This window comes from Labeo rohita, chromosome 14 (genome assembly GCF_022985175.1).
Source record: "Labeo rohita strain BAU-BD-2019 chromosome 14, IGBB_LRoh.1.0, whole genome shotgun sequence".
Lineage (NCBI taxonomy): Eukaryota > Metazoa > Chordata > Actinopteri > Cypriniformes > Cyprinidae > Labeo > Labeo rohita.
In genome coordinates, this window is record NC_066882.1 from 33,157,085 (window position 1) to 33,176,077 (window position 18,993).

General features: G+C 37.7%; 1 protein-coding gene across 3 annotated transcripts in view; it reads right to left on the reverse strand.

Moving 5' to 3' along the window:
• The window catches only part of il1rapl2 (interleukin 1 receptor accessory protein-like 2), a 252,677-nt gene that overhangs the window by 69,262 nt on the left and 164,422 nt on the right, over positions 1–18,993 (reverse strand). For all 3 annotated transcript variants that reach the window (XM_051128129.1, XM_051128130.1, XM_051128128.1), the window contains 2 exons: positions 18,622–18,808; positions 17,992–18,145 (listed from right to left, as the gene is read on the reverse strand). In XM_051128129.1, the coding sequence (XP_050984086.1) occupies positions 17,992–18,145; positions 18,622–18,808 (341 nt within the window). The remainder of the gene's footprint in view (positions 1–17,991; positions 18,146–18,621; positions 18,809–18,993) is intronic.

Genomic DNA, 18,993 nt, shown 5'->3' on the forward strand with positions numbered 1-18,993 from the left:
CTGATTAGGTGATCACCTCAACTGGACCTTATCTAATGAGGAAAAGTAAAAAAAAAAAAAAAACACTTGCAATAGGACCAGCTGGATGGCAAAAACAGGACTAGTAATACCTCAAAAGTAACTGGAGTCAAATAATAACTACTGATCATGCCAAAAGAGCTAAAATGAAAAAAAGAAGGGTTCAGTTCTGGCTTTACTGGCTCACACAGTGAGCGCCAGGTTGCTTCCATCCTTAAAATTTCAAAGACAGCTGTTCATAAGAACAAGGTCAAGCTGCAGACACTGGGGACAACAAAGCTACAGATCGACAGAGGATGAAAACAACTCTCCACTGACCAGGATCAACCCAAGGTTACTCAACAACTGTAGCGTGACATCAAGTGACCTGCAAAAAGAAAACCAAATGGCTGGGCTGAAGTGCATGGGGAGGACGAAATGGGCTTCTAGGAACAGGGCAAAGCTAGAACAAAAGCCCTTCATCAGTGAGAAGAGCCAGGCTGAGGTTTGCAAAACATCATCAGGATTGGACCACGGAGGTCATCTTCTCTGGTAAGTCCAATTTTCAGCTTTGCCCAACACCTGGTTAGACGGAGAACTGGAGACGCCTACACCGTGAAGTTGGTGGAGGATCTGTGATGATTTTATACAGCCATAGTCAAAAATATCGGCACCCTTGCAATTCTGTCAGAAAATGCAACCCTTCTCTCAGAAAATTATTGCAGTTGCAAATGTTTTGGTACTCACATGTTTGTTTATTTATTTATTTATTTGTTTGCATTGGAACAACACAAAAAACTGAAAAGAAAAATCCAATCATATACAATTCCATACAGAACCCAAAAAATGCACTGGACACAATTATTGGCACCCTTAACTTAATATTTGGTAGCACCCCCTTTGGAAAAATAACTGAAATCAATCGTGAGTTTCATTACACCTCTCTACTGAAATTTTGGACCACTCTTCTTTTGCAAACTGCTCCAGGTCATTCAACTGCTGTTTTGAGATGGAAGGTGTTCTATAGGATTCAGATCTTTTCAGAACTCACCAGTGCTTTATTTGTAACCATTTCCGAGTGCTTTTTGAAGTGTGTTTCGGGTCATTGTCCTGCTGGAAGACACATGACCTCTGGTGGAGACGCAGCTTTCTGACACTGGCCACTACGTTGCGCCCCAAAATCCTTTGTTAATCATCAGATTTCATGATACCGTTCACACAGTCAAGGCATCCAGTGCCAGAAGCAGCAAAACAACCCCAAAACATCTTTGACTCTCCACCATGTTTGACTGTAGAGACTGTGTTCTTTTCTTTGAAGGCCTCATTTCTTTTTCTGTAAACAGTGCCATGATGTCCTTTACCAAAAAGCTCTACTTTTGTCTCATCTGTCCACAGTACATTCTCCCACAATGTAAAACTCAATAGTTTACCTTACTTAGATATAATTAGCTATCTTTACTTAGTTACTATACTTACTAGGTTTTATTAAGTTACAGCTACTTTCAAGGCAAATACAACAATTTACTTACTGCTTTGAGTGATGTTTACTTAAAATATTCAAGTATCCACAAAGAAACCAATGGCATTAATAAACCAGTGAGAGGCAGCAGTGCACTAATATGTTGCTAATGTGCAACATAACAACAGAAGAAGAAGAAAAGAAAGTTTTTGAGATGGGGCAATTTTTAATAGACTTTTCACTCACATCTTTCTTTCACTACTTGCGTTCACTCATTTCCCAAAGTCATCCTGAATCTTGAATTTTCAATACAACTGAAATATAATTTAGAGAACATCATATAGCTGACCTCATAAATGAATGTTGATTTTCCTAAAAGGGCTTTTTTTTTTTTTTTTTTTTTTAAATACTCACCATTATAGTGAATAGTGTTACTTTTGGTTGGGCACTTGGAACTTTGTATTACTATAGTTTTCTTTCTATTGATGCAATAATGCAACATGAAATTGGAGTTATTTGGAGTAATAACTAGGTTGCTTTTAGAAGGTGACCTATATTCTAACTAAATCATTAGGTTGTGTATTTTTCATGTTGATTAATGACTTTTTACAATTTCACTGTTTTTTTTTTTTATGAACACCTTAAGAAGTTTTTAACTGGGTTGATACAGTCTTTTAATATTTGGGGTTATGTGAATGAGTCACACACAGACTTCAACATTCAGCATGTGAATCACAGCAGTGGTAACAACTCAATTTTATTTAACTGTATCAATAACCATTTTATGAGCTTTTTTTTGTTTGCTTTTTGTTGTGCTACTACTGACACAAGACAGCAAATGAAATTGGCAAATACAAAAAACAACAGTAAAGCAAAGCAACTGCATAATTTATTCATGTCGCAATGCACTCTGGGAGTAGCTATACTAAGTCAAGAGTAAACCTAAAGTAAAGAATCAAGTACCCCCAAAAGTTCTTTGTTAGTTATTACAACTCCTTTGTAAGTAAACTATACTAAGTAAGCCAACTAACTAAGTAAAGTCAACTAATTACATTTTACAGTGCAAAAGGATTGTGCTTTTGTCACATAAGTTTTGGCAAACTCCAGTCTTGCTTTTTCATGCCTTTGTGCCTTGATGACTTTTTCATCCTCCTGGGTCTCCTACCATAGCGCCCCTTTTCATTCAGATGGTGACGGATAGTGTGAGCTGACACTGTTGTACCCTGTGTCTGCAGATCAGCTTGAATTTGTTTGGAAGTTAATCTGGGCTTCTTTATCCACCATTCAAACAATCCTTCGTTGTAATTTTTCATTAATTTTGCTCTTCCATCCATGTCCAGGGAGGTTAGCAACCGTACCATGGGCTGTAAACCTCTTGATGATATTGTGCACAGTGGACACATGAACATTAAGATCTCTGGAGATGGACTTGTAGCCTTGAGATTGTGCAACTCTTTACACGTCTTTCTTTTCTCCATGCTCAGTGTGACACACAACACAAAGGTTGAGTCAAGTTTTCTCCATTTTAACTGGTTGCAAGTGTGATTACTATATTGCCCGCACCTGTTACTTGCCACAGATGTGTCTAAATGCAAATTACAGGAGAATCACGTGCTTGAAAAACAATTATTTTTTACAATTTTGACAAGGTGCCAATAATTTTGTCCAGTCCATTTTTTAGTTCTGTGTGAAATTTTATCAAGTTTGACTTTTCTTCTCTGTTTTTTTTTTTTTTTTTTTTTTTTTTTTTTTTGTGTTGTTGCAGTGCAAACAAAAACAATAAGCACGTGAATACCAAAATATTTGCAACTGGAACAATTTTTTGAGAGAAGTCTTGCATTTTCTGACAGAATTGCAAGGGTGCTGATATTTTTGGCCATGACTGTATTAGATAACGGTGTTATAAATAAACAACCTTACTAACAGCATTACTTTTTTCATTAATGAGTAATCAAACAAATTACTGTTTCCCCCTCACAACGCTGCTACTGTTACTGACAATAAAATGCATGTTACTATAATTGAGCACACTGAAGCAGTTTTCATCTCTCAGCCATAGGACCTGCAAAGCTGTGCATCACATCACATTGCATTCTTCTTCTGAGGTAAATTCTGGCATATTCCTCTCAGCGCGTATTCTTCCACAAACAAAAAGTAGCTCAGGTTAACTTGATGAATGTTCACGTTTTTTATGGAGGTGATGTGGATGTCCGCGCATCTCACCTGGATGTTTAAAATTGGAAAAGCAAAGCCAATCGAGAGTGTGATTACATTAGAAATAATGAGTTTAGATGGGAAAAACCGGAGCTCGCGCTGATATCATACGGATGACTTCATCAGAGAACGTGACTCACTTCATTTAAAAGTAGACGTTTTTCAAACTTTCTATACATACATTTCTCATGTTTATGAGACAGGTATTCGCTGAGATTCATGTTTTATTTATGTGTCTGTGAAGAGAGGTGACAGAGACAGAGACGGCAGAGAGCGCACCCTGTTTATTTTCTTTACGAAAGCACATCGTTTTGTTGTTATTATGACTATACACAAATAACAGTAGACTTTGCCGTTTCAAACGATATAACGTGATATTCAGCCCCTGGAAGGTGTCTCTCACATTGTTCCACAGCGACATTAAAATAGTGTAGATTAGTGAACAATGTTTTATTCATTTAACATATTGGGGCATCCAAGTTATTTCACGTATTTGAACTTTTTTTTTTTTTAAATAACAATAGTTACTTTCCCTGGTAATTACTTTTATAATGGTGTAAATCAGTTACTAATTTGTGAGAAGTAACTAGTAACTATAACTAATTACCTCTTTAAAGTAACATGCTCAACACTGATATTAAGTGACAGCAACATAATATACAGTACCTACACTACTGTCTGTGCTGATAGTTTGACCTAAACAATGAAATAAAAGCAAAAAATCACTCTATGCTCTGGACTGAATAACATCTATAGCTATTATATGAAGACATTTCTTACTTGAATTCTGCTTTTGAATGCTCTGGCGTGAAGATAAACATGGCGGATTGTGTGCGGCTCACTCAGAGCGGGGTCTCGGCTAATATGGCAACGTCCGTCAACAGTTGTGGGTGGGGCTTGTAAAGTGTGTCATCACCTTTTATAGATTCTGTGATTGGCTTGTTCTGAGACATTGCTTATGATTTATGGGGATTAAAAATAAGGAGTGGGTGGATTTTTATCATTATTGTGTACACACACACTGCCAACACACATGTACAACATGTAAAAGTAAATTTTGCATAATAGGTGCCCTTTAAAAAATAAGAACGATTGATTGGAATTTTTTTCAACTTGTTTCAAAGGATTACAAATTTCATATAAAAGACTTTCAATTTGTATATAATATTAAATTAATATAAATGCAAATTAAATGTAATCATTTAAACATTACTTTCACAAAATGTTTGGGTTGATAAGAGTTTGTAATGTTTGATCAGAAATACAGTACAGACTGTAATTTTGTATAATACAACTCAAAATAGCTGTTTTTAAAGTGAATATATTGTAAAATGTAATTTATTCCTGTGATAAAAAGCTGAATTTTCAGCATCAATACTCCAGTCTTTTCCCCTTAGGATTCTTTCAAGAATTAAAAGTTCAAAAAAATAATACAATTATTTGAAAACCTTGTGTAACATTATAGCTATCATTACTGTAACTTTTGATCAGTTAAATTCATCCATGCTGATTAAAAGCGTTAATTTCTTTAAAAATAAATACATAAATGTGACCCAAAACATTTGAAGGTAGTAATTATAATTTTGTCTATAGAGGGACAAAAAAAGTTTTCTGAACATGTGGTTCAGAAGAAAATAGTGAAGAATGGTCCTCACTGTCAAGACACTTCACAAAAACTAGTTCTCAGGTTTGCCATTTATTCTTCTCCTGCTTGAACAGTGAAGATGTTTTCTGCTGTCAGGTTACTGTAGGCCGTCTGTCGTTCACTCGAGAAGCTCAGCCCTGAAGTCGAGTGGCTCAGCCCTGAGGAACCTGACTGTCTTCAGCTGGATGAGTTAGTTCACACGCCACTGCCGTTCGGCTCGGAGCTACAGGCAGCTTGTGAAGAACTGGAACTCTGTTTGCTAAAATCTGAGGTTCTCAGTCTGTGTCTCTCTATGTTCTGGAAGGTGAAACTGTCTCACTGGGTCTCTCTCCTCAACTTTCTTTCGATGCCTGAATCATGACACTGCATTGAATCGCAATGCATCAAACTATAGGTGCATCCCAATTCGTGTACTTATGCACTGTTCTATGCCGTTTTGTAATATAAATAGTGTGACTGGTGTGTTCACACTGGAAATTACAAAAAGAAAAAACACCCGAATGATGCACTTAAATAAATTAAATAATGATGTGTGGGTTGTTGGACACTTCATGCAGCTTTAGTTACAAATAAGAGCAGGAGCTATCAGATTCCTGTTATGAATGATAAAATATCCTTGTATAATTCATACAGTTGAGTACATAGTGCATAAGTACATAGTGTAGAAGTGCATAGTGCATCATTTGGGATGCAGTTTATGATATGCAGTGCATCGTGCAGTTGCTAGAGCCACTTTTAGAGCAACTGAGGCTTCAAAAATGTATGAAATGACAAACAACAAGGGCACTTCATGATGAACAGGTCGACAACATCAGTAACTAAATACACACTAAAGACTGAAACGAAGACATAGGAACAAAAACACAACTAAACAAGACATAATGCTGACAGCATGACCGCTGGTCTCAAAAAAATCTTTCACATGCATTTATAGGGAAGGACAGGCTTAAAGACACAGTGGACTTGATTCTCTTTAAAACCACTAATGACAAAAAAAAAAAAAAAAAAAACTTTACTTTTTTAAATAATTTTGTTTCTGTAATTTGAAAAAGCAAATTCTGAACAAAAAATAAATAAATTAATTAATTAAATAAATAAATAAAATAGACATGTAGCTAGTGCCTTTTACCCTGTGTGTGAGGAAAAAGGCCCACACTGCCACTTCATGCAATCATATGATTTTAAAACAAAACTAACCACTTTTACAAAAGCTGTTGCTCCGTCAATGCTCAGTAAAATATACATGTATATTTCTGCAGTCACACACTATAGGAAGCGTTTAAAGCACATTTGTCTTAAGGTGTGCCTTTAGTCTTGCTGTACTCGACTTCATGGCTGAACTGCATGAAATGTGCCAGAATTTATCACAGCTGAACACACACACATACTTTCTGCTTTAGAAACAATTTTCCATTTTATGGATTTGTTCAATGCTTTTTCCAACTTGTTTGCTGTTTGAGAAAAATTAGTTTTGTTTTTTTTTTTACCTTTTTGAATTAAACTGCAACTTTCTGTCTTCTACGGAGCACAAACACTGATATTCTGAAGAACTTTAGTATCCAGTTTTAGTGACCATTGACCTCCAGTGTACCGACAAAATCACTGAGACATTTGTTCAGATATTTAGTGAGATTTTCAGAACTTTATTCATTTAAATTTGCTCGTATGACCACATTCACCATCAAATCTTTTTTTAGCGGAGCGGAAGGGAAGTTCTCCAGAGCTCAAAAATCCATTAAAACACTTTAATAGAGGTCACTTAACTGTACATACAGATAATTACATCCCTCCACACAATATGCAAAGGTTATAAAAGCCATTGCACTTTAATGGACAAAATTTTAATTTTTTAACAGCTATTTGTCAAACTATGGTACAATTACCTGGAGATCAGAGAACAGTGACAAACTACAGAGCAGAATCCAGCTCAGTAATAACACTGACTTTACTTTAAACCAAATATTAACTTATGAATTCACAAGCTGTTGAGGGAATCTGATGAATGTGTCACAGCGATAGTGTCGTATCACAGCGGATCGAAATAAAGCAGAAATACCTGAACTGATGAAGAGTTACTCCTGGCAATAGTGTAGTTTTATTGTGAAACCTCGCTTATCACTTATTATACCGAATTATTACTTTTCACTGTCAATCCATGTCAATTTGGACCATGACATGTTGACAATGTACTGTTAAATGAATAGAATAGAATAGAATAGAATATGGTCAGAAGTTGCAGCTCCGATGATCACTCTTCATTTTTCTGATCGGTCGGCTGATTTTAATGCGTCGGTCACAGATTTACAGCACACAGCTTTATTAGATGTTCAGGTGCTTTTGATAAGGGAGGTTGAGAGTCAGAAACTAAAACACACTTTTCCAGCTGGCACACACTTCACAACAAGTCAAAAACACAATGGAGTCTGGACAGATCAACGCCTCCAAAGAAATGAACCGTGAGCGAAAGTCAAAACTCTCTGCCAGTGAAAACTCAGTTAGTGCACTTCATAGGAGCCAGTTGAGACGCATCCAAAACTCATTTATTTGTGCCTTTGCGCTCACTTTCCACCTTTCACATCAGCGATGACGTGAACTGCACTATCATAAAGCAATAAGCCGCTCCAGGTCGTGCCTTATTCTGATTTGACCACTATTATAGGAAGTTTTTCTGGCACAATAAGAAGCTGGCATGCGGTCAGATTTTAGAGCTGGAACTATCCACTTCAAAAACTCTTTTTGGCAGTTCCAGAGAATCTCCATCTGTTTCTCATCTCACTCAGTCACATTACAATCAGCCAAATACTCACATTCTGCTTTGTGCTATTTACTCTAATTGGGACTATATGCATCATTTTTGTGAGAAAGAAATCAATCTGAGACATTTTTGATGATCAGGGATGTCTTGTGTTTGTACAAATAGTGTAAAAAGCCCATAACACAACATGATACGATGAAAAATATGATTGTAACGACATGATTGCAACACTTATTTCAAAATGAAATGTCCAGTAAGTGGTGCTAAAACCAAGTTCAATACATGACCGTATTATATAACCTTGTTATGATGTATATATTGTGGCGGTTCAGAATTCAAATGTCTAAAAAAATAATATGGACACTCCACCAAACCTACCTGATAGTGTTAATGAATGCAAAAGTGATTCAAAAAATGCATTTGCTGATGTAAGTGTGCTACTTCCTTATACGTGGGTTTGAGCTGTTTTAGTTTCACAGGACTCGTACCGGAGCTCTGTGTCACGCTGTAGAAAACCCCAACACATTCTCACTCCCAACTCGTCACATATTGACGCTTGGTCAGGACCTTTTGGCGTCACTTCTCGACGTTTAGGGTACCCCTTTAGCGTCTTTTTAACGTGCAGGCTCCTCCAGTGCTTTAAATAAAAAAACCCTTGGCATCAATGTGCTGATGCGAATTTAACGCCATGATTAAATTATATATTTGTAATAATATTGCTATTATTGCATATATATCTTCAATGCAAATAGTCACAGCAGTTTATTTACATTACACTATTTAGACATTTAAGCTAACCCCTGCCCCTAAACCTAAGCATCTGTCGACAAAACACAAGATATAGCAGGCAGATACAACTATATTCATCATTTATTCAAAAAGTATTAATATTACAAGTGTTCAGAGGCAAAATGATTGATTTGTGAGAAGAATAGACGTGATCGCCGTCTCCGTCTGCCGTCCCGTGTGCTGCTGCAGTCTGTCTGTGTGCCAATTCAAAAAATGCTGCCAGACTTTCCACAGCCTTGTTGTAGAATGCTATTGGCTCTTGTGTGTCTCACGACCGATTGCGTCACGCTAATTTTCGAGAGTGCCTTTTTAAATGAGATGTGAGCGAGTTAACGGAGCGGGATCATTTCAGCGATTAAAACCTAAAAAAAAAAAAAAAGAGCGTATGGCTTCAGCAGACTTGGAATGCAATAGGACTTGTTTTATACTGCTTGTTTATGGTCAGTTTTTGCAATAAATACCCGTGACTGTACTGCAAGTATTTCTATGTTTTACAAATGCATGCAAACCATTAAATTAAGACAAACAACTGAAAACAATGGATGACCCTGTGCGACGAAAAATGACACAAAAGGGGTAAGTGACGCTAAAGGGCTCCTGACCAAGCGTCAATATTGAACGAGTTGGGAGTGAGAATGTGTTGCAAACCCACACATGAAGCTGTATATGTGATGCTAACATTCAAAAGTATAAGTTTTTTTCCAGAATCTTAAAATTGTTTTGAAGTCACAACATTGTGCAACGAATTGAGTGAAAATTACATTTTCTTAATTGAAACACTGTTATGTAAATCATACTTTGTAAGAAAAGGAATAAAAGTTGTCAGACTTTTTTTTTTTTTTTTTTTTTTTTTTTTTAGTTTTCACAATGATGATCATGGTGTTGTTTTAAAAACACCACTTTGCACTTTGCAACAATTTTTTTAAAAGTTTGTTCTTTCAGGCCCTCAAAATGCATAAAAAGCTTTCAGTTTTTAGTTGAAAACAGGAACCCTCTGAGACTAGATGTGGCACCAGGTAAATATTTATCCACTTACAAATGAACAGATACAATAAAATGAGTAAATTATGATTACTATAAGGAGCCAAAATACTATGTGGAAACACATTGTTTTGTGATTGTGTGTGTTCTTGCTAGTGGGGAACTGACTGCACTGCTGGAAGTGTGTGTCTCCATCTGGATCAGAGTGTGTGTGTGTGTGTGTGCTAATGAGAGTCATGAGCTGAGATGTTAATCAGAACTTCACAAAGCCGTTATTTGCACACACAGTTGTTCCCTAGAGACGGTCTAATTAAGTCTGCAGTAGCATCACATTAGACACAACACACGCCGTCAATGAAAGAGAATCACAGCTTCACAATTCCCTCTATTCCCTGAACACTCAAGAGCTCATCTGTGATTGAATCTGACAGTAAAATAACTGCAGAATGTGGCCAGGTCATGCCTCAGCCCAAAATCAAAAAGAAATCGAACAAAAACAGGAAATTATATATATTTTTGAATGATTAAAACACTGTTAAAAATGGTATTCTTCAACGATGACCTTAAGGAGCTGTTTCTACTGATGTCTGGTTTTGTTGGTGTAGGCTAAGTGTTTAACTGAGCGATGCAAATAATATTTCTGACTCGAATAAGGTCATTCATTTGAGTCATTACCACATACGGCACATGACATAATACAAATCATGTGCTAGCACTTTATATGAAGCAGTTTATTAGATTGGAATGCAGCTATAAAAGTGCCTTAAACATCATAGAAATACATCAGAATGCTTTCACTTTTTTTAAATAATGTCTGGCTCTGATGTATTTACACTTCGAGGAAGTCAATCACCTCTGCGTATGCTTTCTGTTCCATTTATTACACGACGAATTAAAATAGAGAAACTATTAGCTTTTCTAATAAAGTGTGTCTGAATAATCCCACGCTTCATTACTCTCCTCGTCACTTCACATTCCTCCGTCTACCGCCAACCCAGTCGAGGAGCAATTTTCAAGACAATGGCCTTGTTGAGAATGTGATGGATGTCGGCAAAAATTAATTATCCAGCTCATTACTGAGTGAGAATAAATCTTTGGCTTTTATCTGGAGACCATCAGAGCTGATAAAGGAGCCACAGCGGGCCGCCGCACGATCCCCGTTTCATCAGGAAATCTGTCAGCTCACGGACTCGCGGAGAGTCTGTCAGCCGCTCGCCGGAGCCGCGCTCCTCCGACGACGCACTACATACAGCATACACGTGCTGTGACGGGTCTCCTGCGGCAGGGACACTTATGATTCCTTCTCATTCTGCGAAGAGTTTAACTGCACACATCCTGTAGAGTCGAGTCGGGCACATCAGTACTGATTTTGTCCATTCTCAGAAGGTACTTACTTGGTATTGATTCCTCCAGAAAGTATTTCCTCCAAAAGCTTTCTGCATCACGTTTAAATGTTTCCAGTACTTCTGTTGAATGTTTATCTGACCCGTGTCACACACACTCACACTTAGGCATAATTGTTCAATCTTACATTGTTATTTCTGTAAAAACAGAATTATGAATTATTTTTTTATTTAATAAATACTTTTCTGCTAATATTTACCTTTGTAATAATTGTGATGTGGATGTGATTTGTCTTTGAGTATAATGGTCCTTAAAAGAACATCATTCTGAAAAAATCATATACTCACTTAAGTAATAATCAGTATTGGAATCATTACTGTTAAACATTAGTACAAAAAATGATCTGCATCACATCCGTTTAATAAATGATTCCTGCCAAAGAAAGAGTCGATTCAAAATTCATATATGTGCTAAAAGTTTATTTTGTCAACTTTTAAAACAGACCGTCATTTAGATGACATTAAAGCTACACTCTAAAATAAGGAAACACTTTACAAGGATCAATTCTAACTATGAACTATTAGTATTACTACTAGTACTACTATTAGTGGCTTATTAGCAAGCATATTTCTAGCATATTGGCTGTTTATTAGTACTTATAAAACACATTCTGCATGACCATATTGTACATCCCTAATCCTACCCAATACCTCAACTACCTTACTAACTTAAGCAGTAATTTGGAGTTTATTGAGGCAAAAGTCATAGTTAATGTTAATGTTAATGTTAATAGTGAGAACTGGGCTTAAAATAAAGCGTGGCCAAAACAAACAAACAAAACAAAAAAACAAACAAACAAACAAAAAAACTAACATACAACAAACAGGATATGTCATGTAAATACAGTATTATACAGTGATTTGATGATGATTTATTGATGAAATCAACATTCCCAGAATTCCCAGCTCACATTCCATGGTATTACTTTTACAACTGTGTTTCTTAATTGTTTTTGTTATCAGTTATATACATTATACAGTTACAAAAAACAGTACACAGAATCTCTTGATTTACAATCTACATCTAGACAGATGTACTGTTACTTCCACTACAGTCAAAAGTCTACAGTACTGGGTGTTATATTAGACAGCTACTTGTCTTGTCTTTTGAAAATCATATGTCTCATGTTACAAAAACAGCATTCTTCCATCTTAGAAACATTGCCAAGCTACGAAACATGTGACCTGTTTCTGATGCAGAAAAGCTAGTTCATGCATTCATGACCTCTAGACTGGACTATTGTAATGCACTACTAGGTGGTTGTCCTGCATCTTCAATAAACAAGCTACAGATAGTCCAAAATGCAGCTGCTAGAGTCCTTACCAGGTCAAGAAAATATGATCATATTACCCCAATTTTAAAGTCTCTGCACTGGCTGCCTATTAGGTTCCGCATCAGCTACAAAATAGCACTTCTTACCTATAAGGCACTTAACGGTTTAGCTCCTGCGTACCTAACTAGTCTTCTACCACGCTACAATCCATCACGCTCCCTAAGGTCACAAAACTCTGGACTGTTGGTAGTTCCTAGGAGAGCAAAGTCCACTAAAGGAGGTAGAGCTTTTTCACATTTGGCTCCCAAACTCTGGAACAGCCTTCCTGATAACGTTCGGGGTTCAGACACACTCTCTCTGTTTAAATCTAGATTAAAGACACATCTTTTTAGCCAAGCATTCAAATAATGCATCTCATAAACTTTTCCTGCAGTTATATCTGATCAAATGTTCATTTTAATCTTTTAGCTCTGGTTGAACAAATCTTTCTTTGCTTGCTTTAAACAGCAGCTACGCTAATTATGTTCCTATTTGTTCTCTGTTTCTGTCATGGGATTGACATCCCGTGGTAACTAGGAATTCACAAGCTCCAGTCTGGATCCAGAACACTTAAGAAGAGATGATGCCAACCCCACAGAGGACTTCAGATGATGCCAACCCTGAAACAACATACAGCACTACCGAACTCTGCTACTAATTGATAGTGTTCTTTGTCTGTTTGATTACGTCATTAATTGATCTTTACCACACATCTCTGTCATATGTACATCAACTTGACATAGTCACCACTAGTAAGCTACTACTAAATATATTGTAGAAACTTTAATTTGTGAAACAAATACAAATAAATTTGAATTGAATTGAATATACATTGTTAAATGAAAATTTATTGCATTATTTTGCATTATTTTAGTGTTGGAGTCTTTCTTTTTTTGTATGACACTGTTCACCCTCTTTATATATATATATATATATAAGTATTTCAGCTTGTGGAGAAGCTATACGTATGTATATATGTATAAGCTATGTATAAGCTATACGAAGCTATATGTATGTGATGATATTTGATTCATCGTGGTTATTACATTAATTCAGTAGAAAAAGTTTAAAAACATTTTTTTTTTTTTTTTTACTTCAGTTTCCATTTATGTACATGTGAAAACACTTTAGGGCAGTGGTGCCCAAACTCAGTCCTGGAGGCCCGGTGTCCTGCAGAGTTTAGCTCCAACACCTGAACCAGCTAATCAAGCTCTTACTAGGCATGCTAAAAACTTCCAGACGCAAGTTGGAGCTAAACTCTGCAGGACAGCGGCCCTCCAGGACCCAGCTTGGACAGCCCTGCTTTTGGGGTATGCATATGATCTTATCCACTAGAGGAAAAAATCTACTGATGTTTAATGCTTTATAAACCATGGAAAACCATCATTTATTGGTCAGAACTCACCTAACCACACATTAAACGTGCGCTTCATTCGTCTGTGTTTATTTATTGATCACACATTGGCTGGTTTAGTGGTTATTCATAAATCAGAAGTAAATCATTCTGACAGAGCTGAGCATTAGCGAATGAGCCGCAGCTCTAATGTGTATTGACTGTCTGACTGTTAGCACACTCCACCAGAGATCAACACACACTCGCGCTCAAATACCGTCAGCTGTGTGTGGAAACATTTACTGAACAAATAACACTGACCCATACAGCACAACATCTGCTGAGATGAACTAACACAGTCAAACACACAGCCGTTAACACTAATCTCACACACACACACACACACACACACACTGCAGATGAACAGATCTGTAATCTTTAAGCTCAGGACTGTGCAGACAGAGTTAAGTTCATGCATGTGTACTTTTATTTTGTGATATTTTCTTATCTGTTACATTAAATTAAGGCTAGCATCTTCCCCCATCACCAACTACTATTATTTTTATGGCTCTGATTTGTGATGCTTTAACTGTAATCCAGTTCTTGCATACTAAACAGGATAGACTGTAACAGGATTGGGATGTTCTGCTTTGAAACAAATAAATAAATCAGTTACTTCTGCTTTGTTTCTCCATGAAGACAGAGGGAAAGGTCATAGGAGGAATGAGGTGAAACGACTCAAACATCCACATGAACAGATCAAACTCCACCCACACCAGTTACTGAAGGACATCTTTTACAACTAGAAAAGTAACGCCACCTCATAGAGTAAAACTCAATGTCAAACTGAAAAATTAATCAGTCTTTCTTTCTTTCTTTCTTTCTTTCTTTCTTTCTTTCTTTTTCTTTCTTTCTTTCCCAGTAGGAAAGATATTAAATAAAGTCTTTCAGGAATAAATTCACAGCCTTTCCTGCAGTCGGCTGAAAGTGAATAAAGAATCACTGTGGTTTCCCGAACACATTAGCAGTCTTCACTGGTCAGTCAAAAAGAAGAGCCAGTGTTCATACTTTAAAGAAATCAACCTACAAGTTTACCTACAGCTGTCTCTGCACATTGAGCACAGTGTTTAGGAGACTGCGCGCGTCTCTGGTCTGCGGTGGAGATGCTGTCGCTCATGACTGTTGCTCTATTTAAGGATCTGCTCAGCTGTTGCTCTAGTGAAGCTAGGGATGAAACAGCATGAGAACAGCACTATTTCACGCTCGTCCTCTCACCGCAGGCTGTGTCTCAGTATATCTCACCCCAATCCATGTTTTATCATGATAATCCAGCTCATCTGCTGGAGCTGCGGGCTGGTGTTCATCTACATGTCAGTCTCGGAGATCTCACAGTGAATGTGCTCACACTCCAAACCTCACAACAGCTTCTCTGTTCACCATGATGCTTCATCAAGCTTCTGATCATCAAACTACAATATCAAAGTCCTATAATGATTTTTTGTCTGCTGCTGTCATTGAAATACCCAGCGCAGTGCTACATTTAAATTATCCACATTATATCTGAATTAAAGTCAGAACATTTTAAAAGTAGGTTTAATTTTTTATTATCAAAAGATGAATTTAGTATATAAATATGTGACCCTGGACCACAAAACCAGTCATAAGGGTATTTTTTATTTATTTAATCTAAATTATTAAGAAAATCACGTTTAAAGTTGTCCAAATGAAGTTCTTAGCAATGCATATTACTAATCAAAAATTAAGTCTTGATATATTTACACTAAGAAATTTACAAAATATCTTCATGGAACATGAACTTTACTTAATATCCTAATGATTTTTGGCATTAAAGAAAAAAAAAAAAAAAAAAAAAAAAAAAATTTTGACCCATAGAGTGTATTAAAATATAAACAATGAAAATATAAACAATAATAAAAATGACTAAATAGCGTAAAAGTCTTATTTCATGTTAACTATTGTATTAACTAATGTTAGCAAATGAAACTTTACCATACATCGCTACAGTTTAATGAATGGAGTGATCTTGATAAATTCTCTTAAAACCAGCTATTTACTTTATTAGCCAACTTTACTTAACTTTTTACTTGATGATGATGATTTTTAGAGTTTGAGAGCTGATCTGCTGTACATGTAAAGATCCTCCTTTCACAGAATCCCCCTCTTGTAAAAACCTGGCAAGGTTTCAGTGCAAATCTGCTGGGTTAACTGAATTACGTTGTTATTTCCAGATTTATTTTGGGGTTTTAGAGGCCCTTCAGCGTCTGAGAGAGACAAATCATCTGCCTTCGGCACTTGGGCAAAACAATAAAGGTGCGTGACAATCTCTGCCCACACGTGATGCTGATGAGGATGAGGATGAGGATGATGCGTGCGGGGGATCAGAACGATCAGCGAGATGAATGTGTGTGTCGCGCTGCTGTCGTGCCCTGTAAGATGACAAGCGGGAACGAGAGGCTCTCGTAGCGGCCCATCACTCATCTATGATGAAAGCTCGTTAGCAGACAAGCTCCCGTCTCAGCTCCCATTATCATGTGACACGGAAAGAGTCCTGACCGTTTACATCCCGACTAAGGCAGCACTGTGAACGGATCTTGGTGGATTTACATAAACCAACAGTTCGCAGACACTCTTATTTCTCTTTTACAAACTTTCTCCTTCTGTTTGACTGGGGAAAAGTTGCACAATAACATTTTAAAATTATTGCCCTATAGTCACATCCAGTAGGATTATGTAGTATATTCTGGGAAACCATGTATACCGTACAAGTGAACTGTTCTCAGATCAGCACTTGAGAACTTCCAGTTTAGTGGTTTGTGAAAAATCGAACATCTGCTTCACGTATCTGTGCTATAATCAATCATAAATGCATCATAAACTCACTGTTAGATGGTAATTGCACAGTGAAATGTTGAAGGCCCTGGCGCTGGGTTACATGCACGTACAGTATGCTCATTTTCATAGAGTTTTCACGGTCATGCGCAATGGTTATACCGTACGATCAAGAACCAATTAGGGCGGCACATGTAAGTGTTGTTGTTTCTAACAAAACAATGCACCCAATTCATGTATAGTAATAAGAGAGCGCGTGATTGCGTCGAGTGTTGCGTAGCCTTAGGGAACGTTAGAAAGACATGGCGAGGTCACATCATCCAGACGCAAGTCGTGAAAGCAGATTTTCTTATGCTGTGTGCTGTGTAAAACTCTGCAGTCTGTTGTTTGCTCTACAGAGCTGGATTTATCCTGGATATGTGCACAGAAGAGGCTGAAGGGCTGGAGGCTTGAACAAGAGCTCGCTTTCAAACAAACCCACTCCTGCGGTACGGGCTCCAGGCACGAGGCTGACAGTGAAAACAATTCCTGGCAACCCTTCAGAACCTGCTGACCACAGTCATCTACTGCTACTGATCTGTGTTTAGACATTCATATGAAACACAGAGCAGTGGTAGATCATTTGAAGTCACATTACAGACAAAACTAGTATTTTAATGTCACTTCTAATAATCACATTAACACTCAGTATCCAGGGAAATCAAATCAGCGACTATGATTTTGCCAAAAATGTGCACCCTTTGACTGAACAAAATGCGAAGTGACTACAGCAACTACAGCAGCACATCTCAGCTCTGACCCTCGAGATCCGCTGTCCTGCAGACTTCAGCTCCAGCCCTAGTCAAACACACCTGAACCAGCTGATCAAGGTGTTCAGGATCACTAGAGAGCTACAGACAGGTGAGTTTGATCAGGGTTGGAGCTGAAATCTCTGAAGAAACGTGGATCTTGAGGGCCAGAGCTGAGAAACCACGAACTACAGTTTATTTGGCAACATACAGTTTGAATTTAAAAACACACATCTGAATAAGGTGTGGAAAATGAATTAAAATAAATGCATACATAGTATGAGCTCGGTATCGTTTTGCAGCTTTGTTTTTCCAGGGAATCTTTGTTTTGAGCAGGGAATCTGTTTGCTGTCAGCACCACATGATAAATCGAGTGTAGATGCCACCATTGATTATAACAGGTTCAGTTTGTTTTCGATGCGCTGGACTCACAGTGTTAGATCTGAACGAGTCTGAACACGTACCTGTGACTTTGAGCTCTGTGGTCCGTCTCACAACTCTGCTGCCATATTTGAGTTCACAAGTGTAATTTCCTCCATCATCTTCCTGCACCTCTGGGATCCAGAGACTGGTGGTGTTGATGATGATGGAGCTCCTCCACTCTTTCCTCTGACACTCCTGTGGAAACACAAGTCTCTTCACATATCTGTGGAGCTCTTCGTCCATCTGCCCCTCACACACCTTCAAACCCATTGTCTTAAAGCTGACTGAGATTTTTTTTTAAGAAAAAACAAGTTTGTTGGTCCAGGAACAACCTACCAAAATCAGATGTTTAAGGCAGCATCCAAACCTGCAGAGTTCTGCTCAAAACCTAATTAAACACACCAGAACCAGTCTCTAATTGGGATTGGAGCTCAAGACTGAGTTTGGGCAACCCTGGACTAGAAACGTCCAGGAAGGTGTGTTGGATCTGGTTGGAGCTAAACTGGACTGGACCCTGCTGCTTCAAGGTTTGGAGCTTCAACAGCAATGTTATCATCCTTCCCATTTCCCAATTTCAGGGAATGGTTAGGTTTGGTTTAAGACTAGGAGTTAAGACTAAAACCAAAAGACCAATCATGTCACCTCATGCTGTGCCACATATAACTCTGTACCTTGTACCAGGTCATGATAGGCTGCTTGTAGGGTGCGAGATAGTCGTCGATGTCAGGGCAGCTGATCATTTTGCTCTTGGTGATCTCGGCGTTCTCCAGGTAGCGTATTCGACTGCTGAAGCAGAGTCCCTCCTCACTCTCCTCCACCGTCAGCGACATGGACACCTTCATACAGTACGTGGAGTTTCTGTCAAGACAGACCATTAGACAGGTCAAGACACAAAGAATCTTCTGACCTATATGACATTATTGTGCTATGAAACACCGTTCTAATTTCAGAGCTCAGAATTCCTCCTCACTGAGCTTTTGTTAAAAATGAAGCCACCAGAACGACATGTTTCCTGCCTCCTCCACATTCTCCACTTTTGCATT